This window comes from Cystoisospora suis (assembly GCF_002600585.1).
Source record: "Cystoisospora suis strain Wien I chromosome Unknown contig_153, whole genome shotgun sequence".
Taxonomy (NCBI): Eukaryota; Apicomplexa; class Conoidasida; order Eucoccidiorida; family Sarcocystidae; genus Cystoisospora; species Cystoisospora suis.
In genome coordinates, this window is record NW_027152955.1 from 73,213 (window position 1) to 85,057 (window position 11,845).

The 11,845-nt window shown below is 50.3% G+C and overlaps 1 protein-coding gene across 1 annotated transcript in view; it reads right to left on the reverse strand.

The window, feature by feature from the left end:
* Nucleotides 1-10,474, reverse strand: part of CSUI_000343 (chloroquine resistance marker related) — a 24,557-nt gene extending 14,083 nt beyond the window's left edge. Inside the window, exons 1-4 of the mRNA XM_068060577.1 lie at nucleotides 7,404-10,474; nucleotides 5,889-6,403; nucleotides 3,365-5,366; nucleotides 13-2,490 (exon numbers count right to left, since the gene is read on the reverse strand). Of these exons, the coding sequence (XP_067927448.1) occupies nucleotides 13-2,490; nucleotides 3,365-5,366; nucleotides 5,889-6,403; nucleotides 7,404-8,987 (6,579 nt within the window). The 5' untranslated portion in view covers nucleotides 8,988-10,474. The remainder of the gene's footprint in view (nucleotides 1-12; nucleotides 2,491-3,364; nucleotides 5,367-5,888; nucleotides 6,404-7,403) is intronic.
* Nucleotides 10,475-11,845: the final 1,371 nt, after the last annotated feature.

Genomic DNA, 11,845 nt, shown 5'->3' on the forward strand with positions numbered 1-11,845 from the left:
TTCTTCTGTGACTGACGTGGGACTTTTCTTCGGTTCTTGTTCCTCTTCCCTGTCTTGTTCAGTACCGTCTGGTTTTCCTTCACCCTCTGCAGTCAGTTGAGCACCACAGGCGGGCTTCCCCCCAGTGAACTGTGTGATCTTCCTAGGTTTTTTCACAGCTACTCTTCGTGGAGTATACAGACAGTCAAACAGCATTCGCTGAAGAACAAGTGGCCAGGTAAGGAAATCCATCAATCGCAGGTCCGGAGGCACTCCATTCAACAAACGTAAGACCTCCGGTTCCTCCTCATCATCGTCGGTATCATATCCTTCTCCCTCATTACTCATATATCTTGAACTCGTGCCTACGCCTCGCCCAGCATCACGACTACCATCGACAGGCATATCTCGTCCCTGTCCGCCTCCTTGAGTTCCATCATCATACTTGTGCTGCTCTCCTCGTCTCTCCTTCAAACTATCTAACCCCCCTGCCGGCATGGTATCAGCAGCCCCAGTGGGGTGTATCTCCGTCAGAGTCTCTTCTTGAGGTACAAGCCGTCGTAGCTGCTGAAAGGCTCCAGGCTGTCGCCAGAGCAACTGCTTCATATGGGAACCTCCGCAGGAAGACGAGCTACTTCCTCCTGCTTTTGACGCAGTCCCTCTGTACTCACCACTTCCTTGAGTCTTGTATCCTTGCAACTGAGGTATCATCGTTCTTCCTCCTTCAAGGAAAGATAGAGACCCTGAGCCATTAGCGTCTGTGTTTGTGCGATGAGTGCTTTCTACTCCAAACACCGGAGTAGGGTTACTCTGTAAACTCGAGCCTTCATAGCTCGACACGGCGCCATTGATCCCCTTTTGCTGGTTCAGCACTCCATCACCACCTGTTCCACTGCGGGAACCGCATGATTGATTGTCTGCAATCGAACTGTTTGCAAGACCTGCAGTTTCTCGTGAAGAGATATCTCTCGATTCTAGACCCCCACCGAGAGACAAGGCTTGACTTCCACTGCCAAAGAAACCAGTACCAAGCCAAGTAGCCGCAGCAGGTATATCAACTGGAATTCCCGGTAACCCACCACAGCCAAAGCCCTGGACTCCAGCAGCTGCAGTCCCAAGAGCTGATGTGCCTGATGCAGCTGACGAAGCGAGTAAGGAAACTGACGTGGAAGCCGCGGATACTCCCAAAGGCAGAGGCCCTTGATGACCTCGTGTCTCCATTCCCCCTCCAGCGCCATCTGCGCCGCCCTTCTCAGCTGTAGAATTAGAAGCCTTAGCATGACGGCTGAGAGCTTCATGTACGTGAAGAAAGGCTAGCTGAAGCAAACGAAGATACACCGCATCAGATAAGAACACAGGGAAAGCAGCGGACCGGAGAAAAGGATACTGCAAGGTATTCTGCTTCTGAGCGAAGAAGGAAGCAGGAGAGGAAGTCGGCTCTTCACTTGTAATCGGAGAGGCCTGAGGTTTAACGGCATCGTGAACACGTTCTGTTGAGTCGGATTCTCCCTGGCAAGGCACACCAGACGACGCGGAGGAATCCAACACAGGAGCTGCCGAAGTTCCAGCAGCGGTAGCCGTCTCATCATCACCCGTCTCTTCTAGTTTAACTGAAGGGAGATCTGAGCCAGAGACAGGAGAAGCAGTTGGCTCATCAGATTCTCCTTTTAAATGTCGTACAGAAGCCAAGTCATTGTTACTACCAAGTGTGGAAGACACTGGTTGGACAGCATCCGATTCCTCTGTAGAAGAGAACAAGTTACTCTCCCCTTCATTATGACGCTTGACAATATCTGCCCCCCTCTCCCCTGACTCATCACCCTCTAATCCCCCTGTTGTACTCTTTCTCTGTCCTCCAGCAGCTAGTTTCTCTTCGTCTGCACTACCGTTCTCTCCCCCTACGGGCACTCCATTCTGCAATATAATCCCTTCTGATTTGGTGTCTGAAGAGACAACCTTCTTTCTCTCTGAATTTTCACCAGTCATCGGGTGGTCGTCTTCTTTTTCCTTCTTCGCCTCCGAGATCTTCGTTCCCCCTGTCTCTGATTTCTCCTTCACAAACGCAGCAGCAGTCGCAGAATCACACCCAGCAAGTAAAGCTTTAGCGGCAGCATCTCTCAAAGCGACGCCAGCCTTGATGTTCGCGATTTCTCCAGAGTCTCTTCCATGATGATACCTCGAGAGCCCGTACTGTTGGAACTCTTCGGGAAGAACAAACCGAAAGGGCTGTGGACAAGGTGCTAAAGCTGCAGCCGCTGCAGCAAAGCATAGTGTACCATCCATTCGTCCGTTTCCCGAAGCTTTACTCCTCTTTTTTTTGAAAGCCCGTTGAACAAGCTCACGAGAAATTAAGAGAGATGAAGATGACAGAAAGGCAGCCTCGAGGATATCCATGGGAAAGATGGGCAATCTCAGGAGTTCAGAAAAGACTCTCCAGAAATCTTGAAGTTCCAGAAGCTCAGGGAAGTCGTAGGGTGAAAAGGCCGACCCGGATAAAGGTATACGAGCATACTGTACGTAAAAGCACAAGAACAGAGGAAAGGAACACAAGAAGGTGCGCAGCAGGCAGAAGAAGGACAAAGGAAGAGAGAACCAGGTTAATGTATTCTTGAAAAAGTCAGTGTATCTCTCCGACAGTAGGGTCGATGTCATAGGAGGAGCACAACGACGCAGAAGATTAGGATACAGGTCGCATCTGTCCTAATCGTCCCAGCCGCGCCACCGCTCTTCACTTCTCGTCAGCTAGTAAATGGCGTGCTGCATCAAGTGATTCTCCAACCGTGACAGATGGAAGCAGCCTATAAGGAAAAACGGCGAAGACCGTACACTGGTGTTCAAGATCTTATGTTGACAAGCTCCTAGGATTCTCAGAATGGCTTGTAAGTAAAGTACCTACGTCTTACGCAACGCAATCCCCATGCCTTGATTGTTATTGCCTGTTTCTACTGATGTATCTGTGCCTGTCATAGCTAGATAAAATAACAGGAGCTCCTCTTTCTGAAACCCATAAGTGCTTTGGAAAGACTCTCTACACCTGAACCAGGAAACGGGTTATCAGGGGGGGGCCTGGTATATAGCCTAACCTTTCTGATGTTGCTGTATCTATCTACCTGTGTATACAGGTATGTATGACTGTGAGGTACCATTGGTTTTCTGTGTATATGAAAGCCATGATGGAGAGAGCCTGTATAATGTGATGTCATTATTCAGGGAAGAACACTGTCATATAGTATAAAGCCTCTATCATTCGGTGAACGGTCACCATGTAGAAGGCGAAAAGAGTAGTTTATGTGGCAATACAAAGATGAGTTAACACGATTATTCGTACAATATGTAAAAAGAGAAGTTGATTCAAGAAAAGGAGACACCAGTCATATAGGCTTACCGCGGGATCCTCCGGATCTAAATCGAGCTCATCTTTAACATCGGCAGGATCACCGGGGGCTCCCCAGTCAGGTAATGCCATGAGTAAATCATCTTCATCATCTTTGTCAATGTTGTCTTCTTCTTTTTCTCCTTCTTTAACGTCCATTGTCCATTTGAGATCTTCTTCTTTTTTAGTTTTTCTTGTACTACTGCCGCTACTTCCTTCCTCGTCGCCTCCTCCTTCTCCGCCTCCAAGACCTCCAGTACCAGCTGCACCTTCACCTTCCTTCTTTCTTCCACCATCATCAGGCTCTCTCTTGACTCCACTAGCTCCACTTCTTTTCCCGCCACCTTCTATACTACCACTAGGACCATCTTGGTCTCTCCCGGCTCCTACGCTTTGTTCATCACCTTCATCTCCAACCTCACTCTGGTCTCCACTCGCATTCTTTGCATTCCGCGCATGACTCCGGCCCTCTCGATGACCGTCTCCATACAGAGAGAAAGCACTGCCAGCTTTGCCGGCTTTGGCTGGAACTCTTCCTCCCCGTCGTCGACTTCTCCCTCCTCCTCCTGAAACGCCTCCTGCGGGACTTCCATAGAAGCCATTGGGGTCGATGAAACCTGGACTACTATCTAACTGAGAACTTGGACCTCCGTCTGGCCCTGCTCCAGCCCCTCCGTATGTTGCCGGAGACATACCTGGATGAAGTCCATGTGCAGCAAATGCCGCTAACTCATCGAGTTTGGCGACAACTTCAGGTGGTTGGTGCGTGAAGAGTCCTCCTTCTGGTGTACGACCTCCTAAAATTTCTGGTGTCATACTCTGCTGGACAGGAGGAACTTCATCAATACCACTCTGATCTTCAAGTTTCCCTGCCCACTTCAACACGCGTGCTCGGAGAGCATTCATGAAGGGAGATCCCACAAGTCCTGTGGTACCTGTGGAAGCTTCAAAGGCTGCAACTTGAGACTCTAAGAAAGGAAAAACTTCAATCAAAGACTCTTCTGTACATCCCTCAACTGCGAATGCCGCCCCCCAAGGACTCTCCGGGGAGATCGAACCATCTGGTAATGTCCGTACCCCTGTACCATCAGGATCAGAGAGAGACAACAAATGACAGTTCTTGTTTTTCTTCACTGCTAAAGCTGAAATAAACTTGGACGCCGTAAAGAGGGAGGATGGATCGAGAGCTAAAGATGAAGAACACAGTCCAGCGGGGAGAACAAGATTTCCCATGTCGCTCGCACACGCAGGACTGGAAGAAGGACCGGAAGAAGACGTTCCTTCTTGGGATGGAGATAGACAACCTGAGAGTAACTGCTGCCCTGAACCGATTCCTCCTTCACCTCTTGAGCTTGTAGAATCACTCGGGCCAAGCTGTGGACTTCTTTCCAACATATCTTCATCATCTTCCTGACCAGCGACACCCGATGATGAAGAAAACGCCGCAGCAGCAGTCGACAGCTTCGGAGTGTTTGGAAGAGACGACGTTTCTCTTCCCCCCTGGGACGGACTCACTCCCGCAACAATAGCCTTTCCACCTTGAGGAGACATGATCGACCCCTGTCCTGAAGAGACAGGGAAATCAACTTCCTCTTCTCCATCTTCCTTTTCATCATCCTCCATATCATTCTCATCACACCCGGCTCCTCCTCCAGTCGTCGTCCGTCTCTTCTTACGTAACCCCCCCCCGACCCCTCCATCCGCGCGTCCCCCTCCGCTACCTCCTCGATTCTCATCTCCTCCTGTGGCCCCAAACTCCGAGGAATTCCTCGTTGCTCCTGCAGCTTTCAATCGTGAATCTGCAGTTAACCGGTCAACGAGGAACTGATAAGAGCATGAGGGATCAACAGATAGCTGCTTGATGACGCGTGACGCAACCTCAAACTTATACTTCAAAGACTGGACAATTGGAACATACCGACCGGCAGGCTTCTCAAGGCGATAGAATCGATTCATCGACGAAATCAACCAAAGATATGGGGTGTGGCTTGGTGTCTGGCCGTAGTCAATAATCCTGAGAACGAACAGAAACACAAGAGAGAACAACATATAACACTTGATATGCCCCCTGTCCACACATCCGGGTTCCCCTTCATCTAGGAACAGGAACAACGATCGAAAACTTATCAGAGCATGTGCCGTGCAGCAGATTTGCCAAAGACGAATGCACAAGTACAAAAAGAAGTGTGTCCCTCACATACTCCAGAAATGTTGGAACGCACGTCGATGCAAAGTCAGCATAGATATTCACACCGCTGTCTGTTGTGTGTCTGCAGCAAAAGAAAAATAAGAAAACCACATACATGTAGACAGACCATAGTTGTAGTAGTAGTGACTGAAGAATGAAGTAGACGAGATCTCATCATCTACCTCGAAGTTCCCCAAGGTTCTAAACGCCCGTCCCTTTTTCCACACCAAAGAGTCAACAAAACACGTAATAAGAGTACAACAACGCCTTGAGGAGAAACTCGGAACGTACAGTGCATTCATACAGTTTTCATTCTTTGCGCTCCGCCCCCCCTCCCCTTATCCTTACCATTCGCTTAAATCGACACGAACAGGAAACGTTCTGAAAGCTCGTGGAATTTTAGGAGTTATGATGGGATGATGTAACATGCCTCCTCGTTTTCTAAGGACTTTCTTTCCTCCCAATGCCGACCCCGCACTCCCCCCCGGAAGAGAAGCTCCACTGTCTCCACCGCGTCCCCCTTCACTGGGTGTTCCAGCGGCACTAGGCTCAGGTGACTCATAGCCTCCTCCGGTCCCAGTGTGTTCAGGGGTATGGGCAGATGATGAAGTTTGAGAATTGTGCAGGGAAGAAGAGGAAGGAGTGTCCTCTTTCGCTCCAAGACCCTCCTTATTCAAGTGCGGTTGAGGCTTCCTTCCTCTAAGACCTCCTTGCTGCTGCTGCTGCTTTCGTTTCTGTTGTAAGTGAGGGTACACCTGGTATACTGTCGGGTGTCCTCGAGCTTCTAGAGCTTCAGGCGGATGAACTAAGGCTACATGCACTAGTTTTCCGTAGAGTGCTACATCTCCAGAATCATCATGATCCTGGAAAGACATGGATACAAAGATATATCAGACACGCACGACAATCATGGGGGCTTCACAGAGTCCAGAGTAAGTACAACATCCGTGAGTTACATAGATCCGGAGCGTCGTTGCTGACATGGAAAACGCTCTACATGACGCTAATCGCCTCCTCTTGCCTCCACCGAGATCCTCTACGCGTACTGCTCGGGATACAGAAGTGAGCACGTGTGAAGGTTAGCGTACCTTGAGACTGTCTGATTCCTATCATCTTTATATGAGCGTAAAGTTGAGGCAATCACAACACTAAACATGGGGCCGCCCGTCAGGCCATCTCTACAAAGCTGCTGAAAAGAGTTCTCGCCTGCTGCACGATGTCACAATGAGCATGCGATTGTTTAACCCCGAGAGGACTGAAATGCAGAGGCCTTACACAACGGAACAAGAAACTCCTAGGAAAACAAGAAAAGCTTCCTATTTTTCAGGCTGGTTCTACCTGCTCATCAGCCCCCATCCCCTCATTCCTCGTTTGTTCCGTGCCAACGAATGCACGTGTCCGTAGATACATGCAAGTGTTATCTTGATGAGAGAGACTCCCTTCTATCTGACAGATGTGGCGCTGTGTAAAGAGCGAAAGGAGCCTGGAAAGCATCTAGGGACCCGAACCAAGCTAAAAGACGAACTACGTCCATGTAGGATACGTGCGAAGAACCCTTCGAACTAAAGTAATGCTTTTTGCACTAAGCACACACACCACCCTACACACTCAGTCGCCTCTCCTCAGAGCACCAAATGATACGGCAATGACATTGTCTTTGTTGAGGGTCGCAGGTATTGTTCGATGAGGCATCCTACACTTGACAGTGAACGAAACCCGGAGAACTGCGTTCTTGAAGTCGACTTTACGGAGGAGAAAGAAGAGAGATGGCTTTGGTGCCATCCCCGTCTTCTCCGTCTCCCCACAAGACTCGGTGAGTGAGAAAGACTCCTTTTCTGTTGTACAAGTCAGGGAGTCCCTTACCAGCGTTTCAATCTGTAGAAGCCTTTCTCCTTTTTTATTGTAGAGAAGAAAGTCCGTGACATAACAGCAACAAGTTCCGTCATCTTCAACCCATTGGTACTCCACAGGAACAGCCTCCTCAGGGTAATGCTCTTCACCATATTTCACCCAAGAAGGAGTAGATGCATGCACTAAGGGATGCTGTGGACGATTCCCCCCTCCGACAGTCGGAGAGACACCTTGAGTCCCAGACCCTCCTCCTACGCCTCCGGCACTTCCCGTCCCTCCGCCTCCCCCTCCAACGAGGAGAGATAGAGAAGAAAGAGAAGCAGAAGAAGACATACCCCATGCTGTCGAATCTCTTTGTAGTAAGGAAGAAAGACTATTCGCTACCCCGACTCCTCCTCCTTTACCTCCTGCTCCTCCTCCCGCTGGGCTCAAGCCTTCAGAACGCCACAGTCCTCCCCCTGGTCCTCCTCCTCCTCGTCCTTCATATGACCGGCCACCCCCTCCTGATCCTGCTTTACCTGTACCTCGTCCTGATAATGGTGGATAGGAACAGCCCCCGGGCTGGGGACTTGGTGGACGAGGAGACAGAGGCACGACGAAATCTGAAGTGGTACTTTGTCCTGTCTTCGAAGATGACGTTTGAGGAGGAGAAGAAGGCTCCGCTGTACTGGAAAGAAAGAAAGACGAGTCCGAGTTCCGACCAGGTGTATTATTACAGCTGCTACCCGAAGTACTATGTTGGCTCGAAACCGGTGAAGAAGGAGAAGAATGAAGGATAGGTCCTGAGCTCCCCCCTACAGGACCTACCCCCGCTGTTTCATGAGAGATCGAGACATTTGAAGACGGGGGAGGGGGAATTCCCCCGATCGATTCCCGTTGACTATGAGACGGCGTCTCACCATGGGTAGTACTATTGTCATGATGAGTCGTATCGGAAAGAAGCAACTGGTTCAACCGGGGGACAGTAGGAGAATGAGGAGAAGTTACAGAATTCTCTTGGCGAGAGGGAGCTGATGTTGTGGCATGATTCTCTTCTGATTCAGACGCTAAAGGATCTCTATTTGTGCGGTCTACGTCATTCTGATCCATGTACGAGGTAGAAGGATGAGAGCTCACCTCATCTCTCTCTCCCTCATCAATCTCAGAAGAAGCCGGCTGAGGACAAGGAGAAAGAGTTAAAGATGTCTGTGGATTATTACTATGTTGACGCCGACCCGTACCCACTCCCGTCCACTCCCCTCCTCTACTTGCCTCTCCGGATGATTCGAAATCATCTTGGCCATCTTCTTGCTCGTGAGACGTTAGAGGTAAGACAGCTGCTAGACCTCCCGTTTTCAAAGGCAGGCAACCACCCGGCACCTCAGAAGCATCTGCCATGGAGACTGGCGGTTGTTGGACAGTAGAGGGAGAAACTGAAGATTGAGGATACGCCGACGAAGAGGACGATGTAGAGGATAAAGCAACGGCAGGACCGTGATGCTCTTCACCTGCTGGAATATGATCATGATGATCATGATGGTAAGAATCTATCATCTCACCTGCCTCCCCAGTCGTAGGGATGCCGGTCGTCTGACGGTCGGGGTGTCCTTCATCCATTCTTCCACACAATACCCAACAAAACCCAACCTACCCTACATCAATCCTCTCCTTTTACAAAGTCCAATTACCATATTCACTGCGAATAGTGAGATACACCTGGGAAGGTCTCAACAATTCACGTAACCGGTCGAGTCATCCCCTTACTCACGCGTTGTTGAGGTGAAAGGGGACCGGAGAACAGACAAGCTGGGATCTCTACTGGTAGACTGATTGGTCAGTCAGCAGTCGGGAACTGAGCGATCCTCTCACTCGAAAGCTTTTGTTTCCAAGATGAGAAAGGTTCTCGACACAGAAAACGCCGACACAAATATTTAGAATATGTAGATAAAAAAGGGTGCAATGGGGAGTGAACGCTAACAGTGGGTGAGGTGAATGTACACGCAGATATAAGCAAACAAGAGAGAGACAGTGAAACCGGTAGGTCCTAAGAACGACTTGACCGAAGAGAAAAGCAAGTTTCAACGTTACACAGAGGGTTGAATTCGACGCTTAGGGGGCCCAGAGCACTGGGCCGGAAAATTGGTGTGAGTGGAAGAAGACGACGGCGCGGTCATCAAAAAACCGCTTGTTGTGTATGCTGTTCTTCCGGCGGCACAGCGGGATTGACGAAGAGACAACGAGAAGAGACGCAGACCTGCGACGTTACTCGCCACCAGGTTTCCTTTGCATTATGTCGCAGTAGGCGGACGAATCGGCACGTTCTCGGGTTATGAAAGGCTTCAAACACGCTATACAATTTTACCGAATACCTCCCGTAGAGGAATGAGACACCCCTTACCCTCAACCGACGAACCACACACAAGTGTGCAGCCCAACATTCTTTGTTGGTTGAGCAGCGCTTTCAGAAACATAAGCAGAAGGGGAAAATTCGGAAGAACGTTAGCTTCCTCGCTAGAGAGACCGACGAAACCCCGCCCAGTTTGTCCTCCTGAGGAAGCAAAAGAAACCTGGCGGGTCTGCAGGCGTAGTGGAATGGGAGGACTCCGTATCTTTGTCTCGATGGGTAGTCACCCAAAGAGACAAAAGCATTGCATCTATTCCAGAACGTGCGCCGCTGGACAATTTAGGCGAGAAAGAGAAAAAGGGGGAGGAAAGCCGACGAAAGTAATGACAAATTCATGTTTCTTTGACGAAAAAAAGTTAGACTAAGCAAAAGAAATCGAAATACTTGAAAAAAGACCAAACTATATGGTAAGGACTGCTTTACAAGCCCTGTGCCCTTCCCTGATGCACGCAGGCAAAACCGCAGGCGCCGGGTCTCGGCAAGAAAAAAGTCCACTAAAGCGGATAAAAAGTGAATACTCCAGAGGAAGCTAGACAGTGTCGTAAGAGGTTTCCGCGGTCTCGCGGTGAACTGGAAAGAGAGAGGGTTCTTTAAACGCCAAGTCAGAATGATAGGAGGCGATGTGATTCATCGTGAGCGGTGACCGGACTAGGGAAATCCAAAAACCCGGTCCGCAGTCACGAGGAAAAACGAAGGGAGATATCATCGCGATGACGACGAATTGCGCAATAGTTGGAGGGTCTCATGCATGCGTCCCCAAGCCGGGCAAGCGGGGATTTGGTTCAAGCCGGGGTGCGAACAAGCAGGCAAAAAAAAGCTTGCGTCGGCTTTTATACAATAAAGCCACGTCTCTCGAAGCGGGAGAAAGAAAAACCACCTCATGAAGCGACGTGTCTGCTGAGGAACCCCGGACCGCCAACACTCGACTTCGGCAAACAGTTTGCCGCGCTGCCCCCCGGGGAGAAAATTCTCTTCTCTTTGATTTTCTGCGGCAGTTTGAAGCAGTGTTGCCAGCTCGTCGTCTTAGCGTGCAGTGCCCAGATTTCCTGTACTCTTCCTTATTTTCCCGGGTTTTTGCAGACGAACGAACGCCTCAGAGCGCAGGCGGGAGATCGCATGAGAGGACGGCAACTTCGTCAGTGAACTGTGCATCCGAGCCGTGCTACGCAACAACTGCCGCTGCACCTCTGTTCGCGCTGTATGGGTCGTCTATCAGCCTCATGTGTAAGATACTGTTCTTTGCAATAAGGAAAATCGGGACACAACGGGGGTTTCGCAGCGGTAGCACAGGACAGCCCGTTGCTGGCCAGAGGACACCAGGTAATCTACCCCTGCCTGTTCGTTGTGTGTGAATTACTTTTGACCAACTGTCTACGAAAACTCGCTCGGCTTCACGGGGGTGTGGAATGCTGACAGACGACTCGTGGCCCAAGCTGGATACTTCCCAGCACGGCCAACAGGTCACGCGGAACTGAATGAAAAAGCCTCGGCCCTGCCTCACTGAAGGAGGAATTTCTGATCCGTGCGTCTGTAGTACAGCAGCAGCGAAACAGTAGCCTAGCACCAGCAGCGCTAAGGAACAGGCGTAAGCAGGAGGGCTTTCCCGCGCCGCCAGCAACACGAGAACAGTCGGAAAGCCCAAAACAGGTCATCGATGGCTTGTGCTGCAACTTGATTGTTTTAGCTTGCCGTTGTCAGACTGGCAATAGCCAGTGCAACGGGAAATTCCATGGCGAGGCAAGTCTACTAGAAAAAACTAGGACAAAGGGAATGAGACCCCTGTTGCTGTTCACGGACCACCGGTGTGACGCCTAATGCGTCGGACAGATGAGAATAGAGCGGATGGCCACAGGTCATCTGCGTGAAAATGAAAGCTTTCGCTGCTCTTCCGTGGTGCGCCCACGTTCATACTCCTTGCGGCTTCGTCAACGCTCTTTTCGTTCCCAGCCGCACACCTCTCCTGCTCCGGAGCTAAACTGAGGCTGAGAGTCCACCGTAAAGCCTCAGAGGCCACAAACATCCTCCTCACTGTCGCTTCCGGGAACATAAATAGGTCACCCATGCAATTACC